The 22,872-nt window shown below is 43.9% G+C and overlaps 1 protein-coding gene across 2 annotated transcripts; it reads right to left on the bottom strand.

Moving 5' to 3' along the window:
• Positions 1-1,593: 1,593 nt before the first annotated feature.
• PCBD2 (pterin-4 alpha-carbinolamine dehydratase 2) lies at positions 1,594-22,049 on the bottom strand. 2 transcript variants are annotated; one of them, XM_018081136.2, is made up of 3 exons: positions 21,900-22,049; positions 4,839-4,919; positions 1,594-3,408 (listed from the first exon to the last, which is right to left on the bottom strand). In XM_018081136.2, the coding sequence occupies exons 2-3, from the start codon at positions 4,905-4,907 to the stop codon at positions 3,313-3,315; spliced, it is 165 nt and encodes a 54-aa protein (XP_017936625.1). In that variant the 5' UTR covers positions 4,908-4,919; positions 21,900-22,049; the 3' UTR covers positions 1,594-3,312. The 2 variants fall into 2 exon arrangements, with proteins under 2 accessions (XP_017936625.1, XP_017936626.1); XM_018081137.1 differs by lacking the exon at positions 21,900-22,049 and adding an exon at positions 10,916-11,021.
• Positions 22,050-22,872: the final 823 nt, after the last annotated feature.

Here is a 22,872-nt window from a genome sequence, read left to right as displayed (position 1 = left end):
CTGCAGCACATCTGATGCCACTGCCTCTCCTTTCAATATGACTTTTGCAGTTTACTGGACCTGAGCTCCCACTGTGGGGAAAGAAAGGGATTATTTGCTGGCCCTGTTTCAGAGACAGTCCTGTGAAGGTCTGATCTCCAGCCTCACAGGAGCTGAGCACCAATCCCAACCACACAGCACACTGCAGGCATCTCTCAGCCTTGAGTTTTTGCTTTTTTAATTTCCTGTGGCCACAGAGCACCACTGGAGGGTCTCCCAGGGACGGCATTTCTCATACACCATGGACAAGGTTGGTGGAGGGGACACAGCGAGTTATATCAGTCTCAACGCAGAGAAGTTGCCTGCAAGGAGGTTGTTTCTGATGGATTATCCAAATATTTTAATCCACAATTAGTCTTAAAGCAAAAAAAAACCCCAAAACTCCAGGGGAGTGTTTAACCTGGTGGCTGGCAGTCGTGAGCTGACTAGTGATTAGTTTGCAGGAGCAGCAACACGCTGCCTTGGGGTGCAGCTTTGTGGGCTCACAGGGAGCAGGTACCAGGCTGACCTGAGGAGAAGCCAGCACAGCAGAGGAAGCTGTATTTTGGGCAGCTGTAACATCCCAGAGCAGCACAGGGACCCAACCCCTGCACACTGGCTGCTTCAGTTCAGAGCTGGGCTGATGATGCTCTTCACAAGAGAAGGAGCCTTAGGCTGAGTTTCCTGGCCCAAATCCAGCACCTGTCACTAAATCCTTGCTGTCTAAATTTGCTGTGAAGTTCCAGCTCAGCCAGGGGGGCTGTGCCTCCCCTCCCCATGGCCCCCGGCACCCCGTGCTGGCCGCACACATACAGGTGGGGAGGAGCTGGGGAGATGTGGGAGCACAGAGAGGCTGGGAGCTGCCTGCTGTGGATTTAGGGAGCTACAAGAAGGTGGGTCAGGGCTCCCCAGCATCACAGAACTCCTCTGCCCAGCTCTGCAGAAAGTTGGGGATGCTGCCCAGACAGGGTGGGAGGTGAAGTTCAGTGCACTTTGGGGCCGCACTTCAGATATGATGGGAAACCTGTCTAAAAACCAAACCAGCCCCAAAATAAAAGGTGCTTGTATAAGGAAAGATCCTCTTTATGGCATCTGCAGAGCCAGGATTTCACTGTGAGAGTGCCTCCCAAGTCAGCACTCACTGGAAAAGAAAGTGGAAGCTGTTTATTCCCTAGTACTACACAGCAATGCTCACCTCACTTGCAGGTCTGTGGGATGCCCCAGAAGTTAACAAAAAATTACTAAATTATGGTTGAAATTATGGTTAAACAAGCACTGATGATAGAACTTCAAGCATTTCAAAGCCATCCTTCCCTTTCCTGAGTATTTTTGCCTCTTTGCAGATCAGGATTGTCAACACCCCCAGGACAGCTCTGTGCCATAGCCAGACAGTGCAGCTCTCCGAGCTGAATCAGTTGATGGGGATTTTTTTTCCTCAGAGTATGTAAATAAATATCAATATTCTAAACCAAAGACCTCCCAGCAACTAAATATTATTTATCTTAAATTTATCTCCAAACTAAACAGCTTTGTCACATATGTACAATAATAAAGAAACAAATTACAAAAGAGGAATTTGATTTTATTGGTTTTATTCAACGCACACACAGTTATATATCAATTCCTAACAGCAGGCTTTTCACAGTTCATTAGAGATGCTGTCAAAACTTTGGGTGAAGCTCATTTCACTTCCCCACCAGTGACAGGAGACATCACAGCCTGGTTGTTTGTTTTAGTTTTATTCACTCCTCGCAACAGTGACCATTTTCAAACCATATCGGGGAAATCCTCCACTCCACCGGGGGAAGGCACTTGTGAGAGAAGGACATCTGAGCACGCAGCCTGAATTTGGGTTCTTTTTAGGTACTAACTTGATATCCCAAGTAGGGTTTCTGACAACAAACCCCAACATCTCGCTTCCTGCGACTAATTAGCACATGAGGATTTACAAAAAATACCTTTCTTATTTCATCGAGGCGAGCGCTTGGGTGGCAGCTCGTGGCATTCTGCGGCCCGAAATACCCGAGGGACCACACACCTCGCACATCCCCCCGACACGGGGTTTGGCACTCGCGCCTCAGCTCTCAGTAGCCGGTGGCTGTGCCGCCGGGGTCATCCCAGCAATGCGCTCCGGCATTTCGGAGGTGTCAATCTCCCAGGAGCTCCGAGCCCGGAGCTGCTCCCAAGGCATGACAGAGCACGCTGGGGACACTCAGTAGTGGGACTGCAGGGAGAGAGGCCCTCCTGGGAGCCTGGAGCAGGGTGAAATCTCCCTGCCCGCACTGGGAATCTGTCTGGGTAAGGATCACGGGATAAAAACAAAGACTTGGAAACCGCGGAAGGAATGGTTTTAAACCTTGACAGTGGGATCTGCAGCTCCCGCCACAATGTTTGCAATGAGTAATTAAAGCTACAGGAAAAAAAAAGGGAAGGGTGAGCCCAGGTTCAGTTGAGCCCAGCTTAGCCAGAATCCTGCTAATGCCGCTTCCTTCACCGCCAGCAGCTCTGGTCAGGGCTCTGGGCTGATCCTGCAGGTACTGGAGCACTACAGCACAAATAATGGCTCAGTCCTGCAAGGTGCTGAGCACTGACCTGGCCAAGCACTTAAGCCAAGCAGGCTTCATTTACTGATGTGAGTGCCGGGAGCTCACCGGGATTTTTTTGTATTTACTGTTCCAGAGCTGAGGTTTTCGGCAACTGCAAGATCCAATCCTGCACCTGGAAGTGTCCAAGGCCAGGCTGGACAGGGCTTGGAGCAACCTGGTCTAGTGGAAGGTGTCCCTGCCCATGGAGGGGGTGGAACAAGATGAGCTTTAAGGTTCCTCCCAACCCAAACCAAGCCAGAGTGGACTGACCTGGCTGAGCTGCTCTTACCCTGTGTGAAGTGCAGAGAGGTACAAATCTATAGGAGGGAAGTGGCCAGGCATGGGGTAAGATCACATGGCAGCTGCCACAATCTCCTCTAAGCTTGGGGAACACTGACACATGTGGGTGGGCTCCCAATTTCATTCCAGCTTGGTTTAGTTACTAAACTTACTTATTTATATGTTCAAAACTTATTTATTGCTGGTTTATCTGCTGCATCCTCCTGCAGAGCCAGCAATAGGAAAGGACAAGCACAGGCATCCAGAAGGGTCTCAAGACTAAGGCCTTAAAGGTCAGTAAAGCTAAGCCACTCTTTTCACAGAATATCTTGTCTCAAGGGGTTTGTGAAATCAGGGTTACAAGTACAGAGGGACACCATTTAAACAAAAAATATGGGTGGACACTGCATTAGAGCAATTTACATCTTGGTTAAACCGTGGCAGCAGCTTTGTCAATAAACTGAGCCAGCTTCACATCTCTCTTGCTCAGCCCACCGCAGTCATGGGAAATCAGAGTTATCTGAACCTGTCAAAAAGCAAAAGAAAGGGATTATAAAGTCATCTTGATCTCTGACATACAGGCAGAGTTCACTGGGAATGCTGTGTGTCTCCACAGTGAACTGACAAGGACAGAGCGGGACCTTCCCTGCTCAGGCAAACCAGAAGATGCTGTAGGTGAGGAGGTTTAACAGAGCCTGGAATCTCACCAAAATGAGCCCCTTCACAGAATAACACAGGCTTTACATTCCTGGGCTTCATCCAAGAAGAGGTGTCTGATTAAATCACTCGGTCTTTACAATAAATTCCACGGATCGGTTCCATGAAGAACCTGGGCCAGTGACCAAGTTGCAAGAGCTGGGTCAGGGGCTCATGTGTTTTGTTAAAAACCAGCACCCTGAAGGTGAAGAAATTGTTAAGCTTGTCGCAGGTTAATTAAAAAAACAAGAACCAGACCAGTGCACACTGCTGTGACGTGGCTGCCTCGTGGGTCTGTCTAGACTGAGCCAGATGCCAAGTTGGGCACTACTTTGTCTTGCCTTTGATCGAGACTTTTGGAAGACAGAAGAGGAAAAAACTACAAATTCTGAATATTCTAGAAAGCCATGAAAATCATGAAGAGTTGGTGATCACGACTTTGTCCAGTGACCATTTAATGTCCCTTAAACCTGAGGGGCTGATGAGGAAGAGCCCGTGCTGGGAGCCTCAGCTGTGTGGAGAGGTGGGATGTCCTGCTGCAGGCTGCTCATCCACATGTCCTTTCTTTTCTTTTAGTATGTTTTTAGGGGGATTGCCATATATTCACCAAATGCTACAACAAACAAAGTGATACAATGCAATGAGAAGTATTAGAAAATAAAACCAAAGGGAGAGCAATAATTTCCCCCTTCACACAGCACCTTTCATTCGAGGGCTGCAGTAATCCCTGTGACCCTTGTAAATATGAGACCACCATCAGTTAGGTAATATTATAAACAAATTTTATAAGCTGCTATGTTCAGACATAGGAGCCTAAAATTTTTAAAAAATCACACCTAAACTGAGACTGCCAGGCTCCCATTTAGGTACCAACACACCAACAGTCTGCTACCCTACACCACTGAGCTCCCGACCTGCTGCACAGAAAGGAAGGAGAGTTGCTGAGTAGTTTCAAAAGAGTGATTTATTCAGGTTGGCTAAATAGGAGCTTAAAGGCTTCTATTTTATTTTTAGATCTCAGCCCAGAGAGGTGAAGCCACAGGCCCAAACCATACAGTTGGCAGAAGGTGCAAAGAGCTTCATTCTCCATTCCCCACCACTGCAAATCTCAGCATCTCTTTAAACTCTCAACTCTCTTTATAATGACACTTCTCATTCCTGTATCTTGTAGACAAGTTACAAACAAGGCAGAGAGAATGGACCAGTGGTTTGGTCTCCTTAACTTGCCATGGGAGTAACTAGGGCTGGTGAACAGGTTACCTTGTTGTAGACATTGAACCATTCTGGGTGGTGATTCATCTTCTCTGCTTGCAGAGCAACCCGGGTCATGAATCCAAAAGCCTAGGGAAAGAGAGAACAAAGAGGAAAATACTCTTCTACCTGCCAGGACTGGCAGCAGATTGGCAAGATTCACCCAAAATCTCAAAAACTCCTCGAGATGCCACAGAGGCAGCACCTCAGTGTTAAAGGAGCATTTCGGCTTCTCATGCCACCGGTGCATTTCCCAAAACTGCTGAAATCATGCCCTGCAGACCCTGGTAAATCACTCTGCTCAGTGTCATTCACTCCAGGACTCAAAGCTATTGCAGAGGAGCACTGATTTTACATTCAGCATCCAATAGGGATTTTCAACCTCCTCTCCCTTACTGCATTTTAGAAACGCACCATTTCTAATTAAGCATCGTGCCACAGTATTCCCAACACTGCTACCAGAAACACATCCTTCTGCCTAACTATTTTGCTATTTATTTTACTGGGGAGAAAAAGGCAGCAGGTGGGTTTGACCCTCTGCTTTATGAGAAATATTTTCCCTTAAAATGAGTTTAAATAGGCTTTCCAATCCTCTGCCCCTACGTTCTGTACGGCACACTCCCCCAGGACACAGGTTTTATCACAGGCTCAAAAAGAAAATAATAACAGGCCCTTGCCAAAATACTTAAGAGCAAATCACTGCATTATGAAGAAAATTAGAATGTCCATGTAAATCAAGAATGCAATTATGCAGCGGGGCCCAAAGGGCCCGGGAGCGTGAGCAGGACGCCTCTCAGCAGCGAGCTTTGTTCATACCAAGCTCCATCCATGGGGTTCAGGACCTGAATTAAGATGCAAAGCTGGAAGAACATCCACATCACAGTCTGGTTCAGATTATAATACAAAAAGCTCCACAAAACCCTACCTGATTTAGGTAGTTTTTTAGTGCTAATTTATGGAAGAGAATGTATATCGCCCGCATTCCACCAAGCGATGGCCATTTCAAACAAACATGTGGTCCATGAATAACATATAATGGTTGATAATAGTTTCAAGTCTTTTTTCCTCTCACAAATTACAAAAACCTTTAAGGAAAGGAAAAAGAATCGGTGCCTGGATGAAGTATGACTTTGTTGGTCGCTTTGCCAGTCAAATGAATGCAAACGTTATAATCAGAGAAAATCACTCCAATGAGGTTTGTCATTTGGAAATCACCAAACTGTCAGCAATTAAAAAGCTTTTTTTTAGTTTGACCCAGGAGCATACCAAAATTCAGAAAAGTCTAACTTCCCTTGAAGCTCTCGCTCGGTTTAGTTTTACTTGGAGTGAACAATTACTTTTAAAAATTCGCCCACGTTTCAGCAGCATGCTTTGAGGCAGAAAGCTGCAAGTTGTGCATCAGATGTTAGCAATGATTTGGAAAACTTCTGCATTAATAGTGCTGAATGATACTTGATTTAAATGGTCTTTAGAGGGTCCATGGCCTTGACGGCAATGCTATTTCCAACACAGCAATCTATACACAGGAATGTGCCCAGAAGTTTAAATTAGTGATGTGTCTGCAGCCAGCAAACAGCAAGGGAAAAAATAAGAATAAATCTATAAAAACCCCTACTAGATTTTGGATGTTCTTCTGGGGTCTGCCTGTGCATCCCAGGAACTCAGCCAGATACAAACCCAGGTTGCACTGCACAAACAGTCACTGGCTGTGGGACAGCAATCATCTATCCAGCAAAGGCTCACAGAGAGAATTACACAAGTAAACAAGTCTGCAAAATTAATCTGCTCTGTAGACCTTCCTTCAGACTTCAGGTGACAAATCCTCCCCACCAGTGGACCACCAAATCCTCCCAGTCCATGCACCAACATACCAGTCCACTACCTGCTCCCTGCAGTCGGTGAAGTCTCCAGCTGGATAAAACGGACATCGGTCTCAAAACTGTTCATCCTACCAAGACTGCTCAGCTTGAGGCTGTCCAACTCACGAAAAGGAATAAATTCCAGCATGGAGAACCCTCCCCAGGACAGGTCCTGCTGCTTGTTGCTCCAGCTGCCCACGACAGCCCCAGTCTGGTGTCCCAGCGAAGGACGAAGCCCGCCCTTTGTGCCCTGCTCTGCTCAGAGACGCTCTCCCTCCTTGCACCCACAGCAACTTACTCCTTGCATTTTAGTTTAATTACACACAAAAAGCATCTCCCACTAAGAAAATGAGCTATGGAAAATGAACTACCAATGCAATCTCCATTAAGGTCCTAAATGCTTCCCTTGCTAATTAAATGAATTGGAACGCTATTGTTTATGAATCACCTTTGTATTTGTAGAGCCTTAACCTTTCTTTGGGAAAATACAACTGGCTCTGGAAGGAAAAGTTATTTAGATTTGATTAGATATGAAAACACTATTACATAAAATCAGTTTGGACATTTCTTCACGTCTTGAAACTTGATCGGTAATTTGGTCTAATTGGTGATCAAGGAAACTATCTTGTGATCAATTAAAGTAATTACCGCATTCCGGCAACACAACCAACCCTAATTTGAGCAGGAGTCTGCACTTCTTCAACTTTAATTAAAAATAATGAAAATTGTTATGCAGTCTGCAGTGCAAGATCATTGTCAAGACTGCACTGGTGGGCAGAGTTTATCAGACCATCACACATTTCTTGATGAAAGTGGGACAAGCACTTTACTCATGACAGTGAGACCCAACAAAGTCTTGACTTTCACTATATTATTAACAGGGATCTGCAGCCCCTGTGCCCCTAATGAGAACTTTTTCTGATTTTTCCTTCAAAAATAAAAAGAGAGGAGAAAAAAAAGGATACGTGCATTTTCTAGAAGCCACAAAAAAGTATTAAAAGAGACTTTGATGTATTAAATATTATAAAGTATTCTGGTATTTCAGTGACAGGCATATTAGACAGACATTTTCAAACTAACCCTTTTAGGACATTTGGGCTAAAACAGCACCCAGACAGGGTATTCTACATAAGTACATCACATCACCCAAATGATGGCAGAGTGCAGAGTCCTACAATGAACCATGAAGAGCAATAGAAGAAGTAAGGAGTGAAGCAATCCTGCAGGGACAAGATGCCTTGGGTGCACTGCTACATCTCTTCCCTTCGTGTCTTTCAGAAGGAACTAAAAAATAATGTTGTTTTAGTCGTAACATCACATCTAAAATGTTTGTTAAACACTACCAGCCATAATATGTCTCCATGAGATAAAAATCAGGGCTACTCTTGGAAGAACAAGTTAACCCCACGAAGTGGAAAAAACCCAAAAGCAAACTTTAAAAAAATCCAGCTACCTCAGAATGTTTGGTCAAACCGCTTTTGGAAGTGATAAAATCCTCCATCACAAAATAAGACTTAATGTGACTCCTGTTTCCTGAGAATGGGAAAACCAGGGCCAGACACTTTGCTGTCAGGAGTGGGAGGAAAGATGAAATTCCATCCTCCCCTCCGCGCCGTGCGGCTCCGGGAGAACCGCGGGATCCCGGAGCTAATCTGCTATTATTCTTCCTTTCACACTCCTTAAGCGAGGAATCCATTCATCTTAATACTTTTTAAACATGCTGCTTTCTGTACAATGCTTGCCAACATTATCTTGATGAGTTACACATCAAAGGCCCACAGGTCGCTGTGTCGTGCTCATACATCACCCACCGCGAGCCCCCCGTGATGGATCACCCCCGCGCATCTCCGGGAGGAAGCAGCTGACAGTACTTGACTCAGAAGTGGAGATATTTAAGAAAAAACAGCTGAAAGGCTCCACGATATAACCACACACCCTTTTTATTTGTTTGTTTTAAAATGAAGTGTGCACTCGGGCTTCTTAAATCCTTCGGACGCCCAGCCAAGGAAAGCACGTGCTAATCGCAAGTACATTAAGGTTTCTGCCTCCCATCTGTCATTATAATGCTGGAGGTAGCATTAACCTCGACCTTCTGCAGTGTAAGGGCTACCTGTCTTCCCTTCCCCACCCACCCAGGCTGCATCTGTACCATTTATCAGTGGGAAATTAATGAATTAGTCGAGTTACAGTGGCACTGTCATGCAGGAGATGACCACGCCTCACACGTTTGCTCTCCACTCACCCGAGTAAAAAAACACCCAGGAACACGTGTTCTCCTCACCAGTTTGACACTTAGAACAATAAAGTTAAATCATTAAGGTTCACTCCCAAACTGCAGAAGCTTTCACACATCCAGCTGACATTATTACCTAACAGTGAGCTATGGGCCAGCAGATAAAAGGAAAAAGCTCTTTAATGAGGAGGTTTAGCTTGTCACAAGGGTTGTGCTCTCATGAAAAAAGCAGGGTTTATTTTAATTAGTTTATTTTAATTCTATTTACTCCATTACTAAAGACTTTGATCATATGAATATGCAAAAATCATCTCACAAAGCATCTTCTTCATCTGATCATCTGTCACATCTCTTCATCTGAGACTGACAATATGGTTAAAACACACAAAAAAAGAGGAATCTAACTAGTATGTAGGAAGGTGATGGCAGCACAGGAGAACAGGTATTCATTCCCAGAACCATGTGCCCATTTTAGGATTCTTCCCTGTTGGCATCATCAGTCTGCCTGAACCATCCTCAGGGACACTGGATCCACGTGGCATTGGGTATTTTCCTCTTCTTTTTTGGCTGTGTCTGGATTCATCCACAACGTAAATCAGATGAACATCTTTCCATTGCTCTCCCCCTTTTTAATATCATTCCACAAACAGTGGGACAGTAATTAAAAATGCAACTAAACCAAGTCCCAAAATAGAGTAAAACTCAGGTTACTCATGTCCCTCTGGCAGTTCAGGCGTTGTGCCTGCAACTCCCTACTCCCTCCATCTCACCCCATCCTGTCACAGGCAGCCAGCAGGGTCTGAAGGTGAACACCACCTGACAAACCACTGGTAGAAATTTGGCTTTCTCCCCTTTAATAGCTCAAGCAGCAAAATACTGTGAACAGAGCCAACCCTCCCATTCCCCAGCATCGCTCATGACTGGGGAAAGCAGTGCTCCTGATTCTGAAGGATACTCATGAGGGGAAGGGATGGAAGAAGAATAATCAGACATACTGGCGTGGACTGAGATGCCATTTCTGTCTTCATAGCAAAATCTGAAACTGTGAAAACCCCCACAATTCCCATTTCCAACTGAATTGTCTGTGCTTTTCTGTGTTTACAATATTCTTTAAAAATCCAGAGCTGATCCCTCTCATCCCCAGTACTTATCTGCACACCTCATTTACACAGAAGTGTAATGCTGCTTTGCACTCTAAAAAAAGTTACTTATTTATATTCCTATTCTGGCTGTAAACATTGCTCTCTGTGTTAGATCTGCAGCAGTGAATGTGCAAACCTTTACACCACGTTCTCCAAAGAATGCTGTTTCTGTCTCCCAACACTTGTTTACAATTATGTCTGTGAAGAAACCAGCTTGCCAGCTCTATATCAAACATTTTTGACAGCAAAAGCACAAACACTGATCTATTCTAAGTAGTTTGCCACTCTATGTAATCTTGGAAAAGGCATTCTTGCCTTTGATTCTAAAAATGTTTATACTTTGTACATTATGCAAATAGTTTTTATATATTAAGAAATAATGCAAGCAAAGCTCAAGTTAAATTAAATTCTTCAACAATAACCTTGCCAAAGCACTGATTTTCCTATTAAAAAAATTATTCCAATTTGTTGATCTTACATTGGATGAAACATACTGTAACAATCTTCATAATTTATGTCCTGTTGGGACACTATGATTTAAAGTAACATAATACAGACCAGCATCACTGCTAATCTAAACCACCTGACCAGATAAACAACAGTTTCCCCTTCTCTCTTCACTGAGGGTATTTCTGTTTATTGTCATATGATTTCCCAATTTGAGGAACATGAAGAGTAAGTGGAGGCAGAGAGGAGCAGAGCTGGGAGGCACGGCCTTGCCTCAGCGGGGACGGTTCTCTCACAGGTACCAGTACAATGTCAAGAGCTGCAGGAGATGACAGAAGGCAATTCCAGGAATGCTGTCCCAGGGAAAGCCCGTGCTGCTTGTGGCAAAGGGAGGTTTACACTCACTCAGCACCATCTAGACCCAGTGTGGCTCTTGACACAACACAGCTCTGATGATGCTCGAGATGCAACTCTCTGAGTCCAAGGCTTCATCTTCCCAGCTCAGCAGGGACCTAAGCTATGACATCACAGAATCACAGAATAGTTTGGGTTGGAAGAGACCTTAAAGAACATCTAGTTCTAATGCCCCTATCTTCCACCAGCCCAGGTTGCTCCAAGCCCCATCCAACCTGGCCTTGGACACTTGCAGGGATGGGGCAGCCACAGCTTCTGTGGGCAACCTGTGCCAGGGCCTCCCCACCCTCCCAGGGAAGAATTCCTTTCTAATATCCAATATAAACCCACCCTCTTTCAGCTGAAAGCCATTAAGAGTCACCAAGCAGGTGCAAGTGCCATTTGCCCCATCTGAGATTCAACTGGTCCAAAAAGCAAACTGGAGCATTTTGCTCAGGGGAGGGACACGGCTCAGGGCAGGGCAAGGGACTGGGAGGAAGGCAGAGGGCACTAAAGCTGCACTCAAATCCTGCTCCTTGCTTTGCTCTGCTCTTCCTCTCGAGTTCCAAGAGTGTGAAAAACCCTTGTGTGCAATCTGCACAACAAACCTCAACTTGATCTTTCCTAAAGCCTGCTTATATCAGGATTTTAATAACTGCTGAATTTAGACCTTTTTTCCCTCACTGGTGATAATATAATACAAAATGTTTCACCTATTGCCTTCTTCATCACATCTTGGCTTTTCCAGCAGCCTCAGTGCTGAGGATCTTTTTTCCTATTCTCCTTTTTGTTATGGTAAGTGATTGCACCTGGGTTTCATGAACAGAACAACAGATAATATTCTTGGTGATTCAATGAACAGACTTCACACCAAAATTAATCACCTATTCCACCAAAAAGATTTATAGACTTGGTGGAGTAGAAGTGACAGAACGTGGAGGTGTCTTAAGGCAGCATAAAAACTTCTTCCTGGGAGTGATAAAAGTTTCAGTGTCAATACAACCATATTGCAAAATACATTCATTTGCTTATAAGTAGATAAATATGGTTATAGTTGTCCATAAAGACTACTGCAAAATAAGTAGATACCCTAAATTCCAACCAAACCCAGAACAAGGTATTTGTGATGTATCATTTCAAGTATGAATATTCAAAATAAATGAGTTTTTTTCCCCTTTTTTTCCCAGTCACTTAACATTCTAGGTAAACCAAGACTCATAAATATTATCTTATTTATTAAAAAATGTAGATATCTAACTTAGATATTCTAAAAAAAAAAAGAGGGACATAATCCCAGGTTTCAGAACTGAACTAGGACGTGGAATAAATCCTCCAGCTACATCATCAGCTAAATGTGGCTCTGCACCTCCCAAGCCATTATTGTGTGCTTTGTGTTAAAAAATGGAATATAAAGGTTGCACTTATGAGGTTTACACCAAATAAAATAGCTGTTTCAAGAAACATGACTTTTTAAAATGAGCTTTTTGCACCCTACCTAAAAACATGAAATAACACAGTGAAGCCCCCATTAACTGAGCACCTGCTAAAGCAATCAGGCACTTAAAATAATAAACTCTCTTGGCTGCACAACTGAAAGAACAATGATAATTTGACTTGTTAAAGCAAATGTTTGGCCCAGCAAATCAAACCCCTGGCTGTAATAAAGCCATCACACCAACCACTATAAAAATAAAGCAGTAACAAGGTGCAGGGAGTCCCCAGTTCCAACCCTCTCAATTCAGGCACCTGAATCATCCTCGACTCACGGTGCCAGACCATGACATGAAGGTGCTGGAAACCAGAGCAAATCAGAACTAGTTTAAGTGAATGCTCCACTTCTCAAAGGTGCTCAAACCCTCTGACTCTGAGTGCAGGTATGGTGCAGAAGAACAGAGAAGTTCTTTATCTCATCACACCACATTTTGGATGAAACAGATCTGGCTGGAGCAGAACAAAATACTGCACTATTTCCCCCAGTGTTTCTTTTTACTCACATGCAAAGGAATGATTTCATCCTGCAGACATGAAAGAGAAGTTCACGTGCCATCCATGCTGTTGATAACACCAGGAATGCTCAGACAAAATTCTCCCTGGTCTTTTGGCCAAGATGATACACACACTATCAGTTTAATATCCAAGATCTTCTCTGCTGAGTGTCCAAGGGCAATCATAACCTGCCTCTGATAATCCTCTAAAGCTCTGCCCTTTATGATCCTAAGAACACATCAAAGAGTGGTAAGAAAGGCTTTGCTTTATGATGGATTAAGAGAAGAAGAAGCTGGTCTCATGACCATTTCATCTTCCACTGTCTTGTCAGCATTTTTGGTTTAGTTTGTTTTTTTTAAAGACAAGTTCAGTGATTCAAACACGCAACAGAGAAATCACAATGGAGATTTGGGGAATTTGGAGAGGTCTTGGCCAAGCCAGAAGCTAAAAAGACCTAAAGATGTGAAACAAAGCAAACTAAGGATTTACTGCAGATCCAATCAGGGGATTATTTCACTAAACTGAACTGCTGAAGGTGTCCTATTGTGCTGTCAGAATGGGTCTTAATGTTTGGACATCTCCTACAGTAGAACAGTTTAGATGATACACAGGGGCAGTGAACTCAGCAGGAGGCTTACCTGGGCCAGCACTGGTAAGCTGCTAATTTATATTGCACCCTAAAATTCAAATATTATTTTGCAATCAATCATTTCAAGTCTAGAAGTGATGGATCCTTGGGGAAAAAAAGGAATAAGAGAGACCAAGTACCCTCCCAGACAACATAGAGCATCCTTGAAGCTCTGTGCAAACCCTTGCCTGGTTTGCCATGCCCACTGTTCCCTCTGTGACCTGCAGGTCACCTCAACCTGAGCTTCATCTCCTGTCTCTGGTATTTGGAAGAATGGCAGGAGCAGGTCAAGGAGAAAAGGACAAAGGCAGCCACAGTTAAAATGTATTGTTGAGAACAAGGCTCACCTAAGTGGCAGAGTATGTCCAATGAGTAATATTTTGAGAAGCTCCACAGTTTTTTTGTTTGATGGGGTTTTTTTACTAAAACACAACAGTTTCTCTGGGCAACCCACACTGCTTTTACATGGGTACATCTGGAAGAGGAGAGATGGGCTCACGAGGGGAGGAAAATTCCGAGTCCTCCAGTGAACATCCAATTTCTTTTAGAAATTCATATGAGCACACCACAAAGGGGAACCCTTTGTAAAACTCTGGTTTTTTATTAAATTGGGCATTACAAGACCCGTGCACAAACACAACATTCTGGGCTTGTGTTTTGCTCACTACAAGCACCCATCCACTGTATCACAAAGTAAAGATTCCCTCAACCAGGGACACCCCTGGTCAACACAGACATGTATTTAACTGCCTACTGTTGTTCTCATCACAGCACAAGAAATATCAGGGTAGATCGTGAAATCAGCACTTTTCCCTCTGATCCTAGGAATAAACAACATTTTCCTACAAAGCATCCTTAGCAATAAACCCAACAGTGCAGTGCTGACTCAGCACAGGGCTGCCACCAAACCCCTCCAAGACATCACAACCAACATGAAGTTTGTCCAAAAGCGACTTTTTGCTCTCAGCCAAACAAAACCAAAGGAATAAAGGGCAGGGAGAAGAGGAAGAAGGGGAGCTCTCCCCACAATAAAAAAAAAACCACGTGAACCAGTTTTACAGAAGAGGACCCAAAAAACCCTCCGCTCGCCTCGCCCCGACAAACCGCGGCCCTGCCGGCGGCTTCGCAGAGCAGATGTAACGCTTTAGCCAAAACGTGATTGTTTGTGAAAGAAATAATTCTGATCAAAACCCCAAATTGCAGCCAGCAGAAGCGCTGCACTTCGTCACGCTAATCCAGGCTGACGGGGAGCGGCGAGCGGAGATTCCTACTGCGAGAGGAGCAGATGCGAAAGGTCAGCGCCGGCCCGCGACTTCAAACCCCTTAACGTGTAAAACAGGGGGCATTAAAGCCCGGAGCGGCTCACGGCGGGATTAACGGATGTCCGCTAAGTGGGTTTGATGTGCTCTCGGTGAGTAATGGTTAATTTTGAAGCGGGGGCGTTGCAGTTTCATTTCGGTTCATTTTTAATTGCGGCGGCGGCGGGCGACGTCCCCGAGCGCGGCGGCGGCGGCGGGCGACGTCCCCGAGCGCGGCGCTCCGCAGTGGGAGGATGAGAAAGTGAGAGCTGCTGCTGCTGCTAAAGGCAATTTAAGGTTTGGAACCGTACCCAGGCCTTGCTCCAAAAGCAAGGGGGATGCAAAAGGTTAAACGAGCAAGATTGCGTTTAACCAGCATCGCCCCAGCACCCCCATAAAAATAAGTTTTAATGCACAAAGAGTTTCAAGGCACCGGTTTTCCTTAACTGAGAAGGTAAAAAAAATTCAGCTGAGTGACCACCTTCTTCAGAAAAGGCAGCAGCAGTCAGACCTGTATTTTCCCAAATGAAGTTGCTGAACTAAATTCAAACCCGTTGAATTTTCCCTTCATTTTCCAAAGGAGTTTTGACGAGGAAAGTGCCCAAACTGTAGCTAAAATCAAGTTGACCATTTGCCCTCTTTGGGTATGACAATACAGCAGCCCTGCCCACATGGCTGACAGAACGTTTGTTCTGTTCAATTCAAACAATCAATTTGTGCAGCTGAAAAAAAAAAAAAAAAAGGAGAAACAGCTTGTGAGATCCAAAAGGCATTTTGACAAATAATTTCTTTCGCGCTTTCAGATCAATGCATGCAAAAAGCATAAGGCAAATGCTGCAATAATTTTTACTTGAGTGATAATAAATCCATCTTTTAAGGAAAGCAATTTGTATTTGAGTCAACTGGAGAGCAGTCCAAAGGTCAACTGGGCAGCAGTGGCCTGAATAAAAGGAGATACAGCAGCTCTACTGGAGGGGAGGGGGGAAACTCAGCAAGTAGAAATGTCACACCCCAATAATTATAAACTATAAAATAATGGTTTAATATAGGGAGAAATATCACTTAGCAACCTTAACTAGTAGAAGGTTGGCAGGAGGTTGGAATGAGATGATCTTTAAGGTGCCTTCCAGCCAAACCATTCTGTCATTCTGTGGTTTTGTATACTATCAGCCTTGGGAAGAAAACAAATCCTTTATTTCCCAGCTCCCAGCACCAAGGACACTCCCAGATATTTCTACCATAATTTCTCACCACTGCCAGTTAACTGGAGGCATCACTGAACACAGGTTGCACTGACCAGAGCACCAGTGTCATGTCTTGCTCCCCTAAGGCCAAAGAAGGAGTCTCATAAGCTTTCAAACAGGCTGTCTTCCTAGAATTTCTGCTTTCATTTCCCCCAGACCCTGCACTACCCTCTTCCCCTGGGCAGTGCCAGGCAAGTGGATCCATGTCCAGGTCCTGCAGCTGCACCCTGACCTGCTGACTGCGAGGTGAGAGTGTTATTCACTCAGTCCATCCCAAGAATAAACTCAAGGAAGGTGTGACCATCCAAGAATCATATATTTTTACTGTGCTCTGCTCCAAGACACTTGATCCAGTTCATTCCCTGCGTTTCAGCCTGCAGGTTAACCTCTGCCAGTCCCAAAGACTTCACTATCAGTTTCTAATAAAGGAAAATGTCAACAGGCAGATACGCCAGAAATTCATTATTTTCAGATACAAAGATTTTCTCAGCTCTGTAAACCCACCCATAAATAATCCTGATTTATGGCAAATCGGTTATTGTATTCATAAACGCCGGGAAGTCAGTGAACAACATAACTACCAACAGAAATACTTTCATAACTTTGCAGGTGCACAAATCACCGCATATGGGAGAGGCACTCAAAGGATAATGGAAAATGAAGCAGCCTAGGAAAGCCTATATGAAAACCAGCACCTACCAGGTGGATAAAAAATATAATTTATTTTCAGTCAATGAGCAATCAAAGGCAAAACCCTGGCTGAGGGAGCGAGCAGAGTGATACTGCACTAAAAACAGCAATTCCCCCCAAAAGGTACAGAAATGGGGCTGACTTTTGATTAGCAGAAGTGACAGTGGGGCTGAGGCTGCTCAGGCTTTGAGGTTAAACACAAGTGACATAAGCTGCACCTGAATCCAATCACTCCCCGGGTTCTGAGAAGATTCACCGCGAGGACTGAATTTGTCACAAATGGGTTGGTTTCCGATCCTCCCGTAGCCAACTTGCTTTATTCTGACCCCCATTTAACAAATCAACTTAATGGGCACTGGGAGTGCTATAAAACTTAACAATGGAGTGATTTTAACTTTTAAAATATAGTTATGAAGCAGAATGTTGGAGAGCTCCTTCAATACTGGAAATCAAATTAAATCTAGACATTTTTTAACAGTCTTGACAGATATAATCCTAGTTACCATGTAAATTTATGGTAAGCTGCTGTGATATTAGCCACAGGTGCTACTTTTAATATATGGCCCGCATCTGGCTGGGAATAAAATTTCTCAGAGGACTGAAAATGACCTCACTATCAGACAATGGAGAAGAAAAAAAACACAAGACCACTGTGGCATATAAAAAGCTGGAGATGTGGTCCACAACTGAATATTTACCATAAAATTCATTTTAACTCTGCAGATTGTAGGTTAAAGGATATTATGTTTTCAATACATGAAAGGCGTGGACGTATTTCAGCCAAACAGCCAAAAGATTAAGTACAAAAAAGCAGCAATGAAATACACTGCCTGTATATATAAAAACAAATTTCCCAACCTTTGATCAATGTAGAAAACAAAGCAATGTGTTGGGAGTAGAAAAAGGAAGGATTGACAGATTGTATTACACTGGCACCAAGTACTGCCATCGAAAGAAATCAAGAGCATTCATTGCATATCCTACCAAATTCATCTGGATGTGTAATTGGGATCATACAACAAAGATGTCAACTTAAAGGGGCAAATCTGAGCATGTCTCCCTACAAACAAAGGAAAATAACTGGCATCAGAAGGAGGAGGGAGGAAAAAAGGCATCTACCGTAACATGCTCTGTCTGACTTTTTTCTCCTGGATTCCAACCAAAAGAGATAGCAAATCTGGAAGGGAAATACAAAGTGAGAATAATAATTTATTTAATAGTTCTAGGTTTTTTGAGCATCTTTAAATAAGATGCCAAGACTCCACAACTGAACTGAAACACATGTACTTCTACTCTCACTGCACACTGTTTCCATACCATCCCCTCCATTTAGGCTCATCTTCCACCTCCATCCTGTAGCCCCAAAACACAAAATGTATTTAATAGCTTTAAAACTCTTAGAGCGTTTGATTTCCTGTCATTTTAGAAAATGATGTTAGAGGTCTCATGGAGACTTCCTACATGATCTTATTTTTATTTTATTTTTTTTAAAAAAAAAACCAAACTTAATTAAAAACTTACCCTATAAAAGAAAGCAGCTGTAAAGGCTGAACCTGACCATCAGCAAAGTTGCCCACCTTTGTAATTTCCTAACTGCATTTGCTGCCTTGGTGTGATTACCTACGGAAACGCAATCACACAGGCAGTTGCCCCTTAAACCCCCCGGTCAAATCCAACCAACTTTGACAAGAGACATGGAAGTCTCAGAGCTAAGATGTTCCAGCAAATTTGGTGGAAGTGAGTAGCTGGATACAGGAACCAAAGGGAGCACTTGGCACCCAGCACTCACAGCCCTTCACAGCCTGCCCAGCCCGGGACTGGGCTCGGATGGATCTGGGAAAAATTCACATTTTTAAGCCAGGCCTGTCCCCTTTGCTGGATCACTGCTCCCAAGGTGAACTGACCTGGAATGCTGGGAGAAGTTACCAGCACGGTCTGGAGGTGTAAATTAACTTTCTATCCCAATTCCAAATTTTGCTTGAGCAGACTGGAAGCAGAGAGTTTGCTCCACTGGAAGAAAAACATTTTGTTTCAGTAGCACAAAGACATGGATGAAAAGAGCGTCCCTTCACGACACTATACCACGGTCTGAAAGCCTTACTCACTGCTTTTCTCTGCCCTGCAGCCCGGGAAAGAGGCCCCAGAGAAGCTCTCTGACGTGGCTGTGAGGTTTATTGAGGCTCACCAGCACCCAGATGCGTGGCAGGGATTGGGACTTGCCATGGAGTGCTCCGAGCCCACCCGCTCTCCAAGACCCCACTCACAGCCAGAGGTTCCTGCCCAGCACAAGCTCCTTGGGAAAAGAGACTCAACACGGGGGCTCTTGAGTGAGTGCACAAGAGTGAGAGTCCTGGAGGTGAAAGACTCCAACTTTAAATCCTTGCTGCCCACCTGCTGCTCCACAGTGGCAATAACCCACAGGAACTGCAGGGCTTAAGGAGGAACGGGCGCACTGGTGCCATCAGCACAGCTCTTCTGGACAAGGCTCTCTCCTCCACAGCTGAGCTGTGTTTGTTTCCCCACACACACACTGCTGTATTCTATATTTTATAGGAGATTCAGAACACCCACCCACCAGGAGCCTGCCTCACACTAAAGGCAACGGGAGCATCCAGCCCCAACATCCTCCAGCCCACCAGGACCCGCAGCAACACAACCAACACAGGGCTTCCAGCACGGCCCCCAGGCTGGGCTCCAGCTTCTTTCAGAGAATTTCACCACCAAAGCCCACTTTCATGAAAATGTATCTTCAGACTAACAAACAGCACCAGAGCTTTCAAGTAGTGGGTTACAAACTAATTCCCTGAGCCAGAAGTGTCATTAGCTTGTCAGCCTCACAAAGGCAGCTCGCTGCTGATCGCTTTTAACCAAGTTAATCTCAGCCTGAAAGCTTCAGGAATCTAAATAACTCTTGTTGCACAGAAGTTTCATTTCATTCTCATGCTGAAAATAATATACATAAACCAAGCTCATGTCTACACATTTGCACGACTTTATAATAAAAAGTTGTGTTTATATTCTTAACATCTGTTGACATACACAGACTTTGTAAACCTGGCATAGATTTTGAAGCCACAGAATTTTCCATGCATCATGAACACTATCTGCAAGAAGCAATAAAAAAAAAGGCAATGAAGACATTAATCATACCAATATCATCTGCAAAACATAAATTTGAAATACCTTTCATGTCAGCTCAACTACTTTCTACTTTTTTTGGGGGTTTTTTTTGGGGTGATTTTTTTTCCCACACCTGATTTTACTCCATCTGCAAAAGGGCAGCAGGAAAGAACCAAGAATGAAAGAGACTGTTCCAATATCTCCCAAACAATTAAAGTGGCAATTTTTTAAAGTACCTTTTGTAAGACAACATGTACTAGAAGCATAAATGCATAGTTCATCATTTATCAATAAGCACATTTAAACAAACTCAACTTCCTATACTGATATGTGCTCCATCAATCTTCAGATTAGGAAGACACATGGAAATGCACCCATGTTGTAAGACTAATGTACACCATCAAGAAAAAATACAGCTTTGTGAATTTTTGTCAAAGCAATGGGTTTTCCAGATACCTGCTGGTGCACACAGTGATCTGTCTCCTGACCTGCCTGTTGGCAGAGACTGCCCAAGTCCATCTGATCAAACTGACCCACTTATTTACAGTGGGCAAAACTGCTTTTAAATTAACTTTGGGGAAAACAAAAGGCATTTATAGTCGTGCTGAACCAATAACCCAGCAGAGATGCTCTCTCACGAATATTCAAAGCACAAAGGTCGGAAATCTCAACTCTTCCAAGGGTCACTTCTCTCTCACCATGTCAAACCTGCAGGTAGCTCGAGCCCTGAGCTGCCTGCACATCTCACCAAGGCCTCATGTGAGCTCCCTCTCATGGGCTTCTCCCTTTCACTGCCCTCTGCATGGTCTGACATGGTTCTGTTTGCTCTGTAGTAACCTTCAGGTCTGAAGTGCAATCCAGAAAAAAACATACTCCCTGGACCAGCCCTGTCCTGCTCATGAGCTGGATCTTCCTGCAGTGGTTTTCTCTCTTGCTTTCACCCAGCTCAGAGGGGCTGGGATCACCTCACTCACCTTCTCTCTGCTGCCTGGGCTTTACTAACCCCACGACTGCTGACTGAAACAGTGAAAAAAAGAGCCACAGTTACAAACTGTTGTTTATCCAGCTCACTGTGGTTTCCTAAAACATCCTGGTCTGGGCTTAGGCACAGCCATGTAAATAAACAGCTCAGAGAACAGCTCCTGGTCCCCACACACACAACAAACCCTTGGCATCCCCAGGCTGGAGCTCACCATGTCCCTCCACAGCGAGGGAGAGAACCGGCTCAGGGAGAGCCATCATCCCAACAAACCCCTGGGAATCCTCTCCCTCCCCAGAAAGCACTCACCCCTCCCTCAGAAATAAAACAGAAGGGAAATGCACACTCTGGGAACGTGACTTTTTCTAAGCAATGTCATGATTCCTCAGGAAGGAATTTACAGGGGAATGGGGCTGAACACACATCTCAAGGTAAATTCAGTGTTTCTGAAGCAAGTTTGTAACTGATGGTCCAGCACGAGTTCTTGTGGGTTTGAGATGTGGCTCAGGATCCTGCCTCCAAATAAAAACCAGCAGTTTGTGTGCCAAAGACACTGCGAGATCATCTTCTACAGCTCATTCAAGGATGTACCAGAACTCTGTCTTCCTGCTCAGAAGGTGAAACATGTCCCATTTTCCCCACCTTATTTGCTAAAGTTTCTGTTCTTGTATTTACCCATTTTTCTCAAGTTTATCCCTGACAAAAAGGAACCCCACTGTCCATCAGTTATGTATTTCCAGCATTCATTTACGCATGCTGGCAATGAAAACAACAAAAAAAATGGAGATCAAATACTATTTGTCTAATTCCACAGGACCAACCTTGGCCCTAATATTATAATCATCTACTTATCAACTATGAAACAGAATTAATTTACTTCACCTAATGAGATCAGAATCAGAGAGGAATTCGTCAAGGCAAAGCCAAGAGGATTTGGCCTCACAAAGATACTCCCAAATTTCTGAATACAAATATTTTCCCATCAGGATCGTATGGAAATTAAAGCAAATACATTTCCTTTATATGAAAAGTGGTGTATAACAGTAATTACCTGATTAAAATTTTTGAAATTGAACTCCTTGTAGATGGCATCTCTTTCACCCAACTCAGACCAGCCTGAAGCTTTGAGATCCAGTAAAACTTGGTTCCTCTCCTCCGCTGTCAACCAGTGAGACTGGGAAGACTATTGAGGGAAACAAAGAAAGGCAAGGCAGGAGTGAGGCTGAGGTTCTCTGCTGTACAACAGTAAGAAAACCACACGAAGAAATTGTGGTTATGTGCTGTGCAAAGGTAAGGATGTGGAATATTCACGGTACAGTTTCTTACTGTTTATAATTTCACAGTCCAGTTATACCTAAAACAGCCAAACCCCATCATCTTTCTTTGGGCAGATAAATCTGGCTAAATGCCTTTGTACAAAACTAAGGAAAAGCAACAGGCTTTTCCCCAGGAATGAATATGGACACCAGCACACCTGCACCCTTGGTCATCTGGATTATTCAGATGCTGTAACACCTCAAATAACTTTCAGGCATTCCACTCTGTCATATAAGCAAAGGATTATTTACATTATTTGCTAAAGGTACAATTATAAGGCTAAAAGAGATATCAGGAAATATCTATTTCAAAAGAGACAAGCAAAACAGGAGATTGTATTCTACCCAGCTTGTAGTTTACTATTTTGAGAAAGGAGGAATGGATTTTAAGACAGCACACACTGTGGAGTTCTACAAGAAACAAAGAGCTTTTTGACTGCATAAAAAGAAAAAGAATGACAATACAGACACAATTACAAGAAGTTTGAAGTTACTGCTATAAGCACTAGATTCTGCAAAGCACTGATGCTTAAATATGGTTTATTTGAAGTGACCTGTCCTGCTGATGCCACTGGGAGCACAGATGTGACAGACTAACACTTGAATATCTGAATCAGGGGCTGATACAGGCCAGAGCCAGACACAGAGGAACGTTCAGTGGGGCCTTTGGAAGAGGTTTGACACTTCTCCTAAAAGAAGAGACTAAGG

Source organism: Manacus vitellinus, unplaced genomic scaffold (assembly GCF_001715985.3).
Source record: "Manacus vitellinus isolate BGI_N305 unplaced genomic scaffold, ASM171598v3 scaffold_51_pilon, whole genome shotgun sequence".
Classification (NCBI taxonomy): Eukaryota; Metazoa; Chordata; class Aves; order Passeriformes; family Pipridae; genus Manacus; species Manacus vitellinus.
The sequence above is the reverse complement of the archived record's forward strand: the minus strand, read 5'-3'. Positions and strand labels throughout refer to the sequence as shown.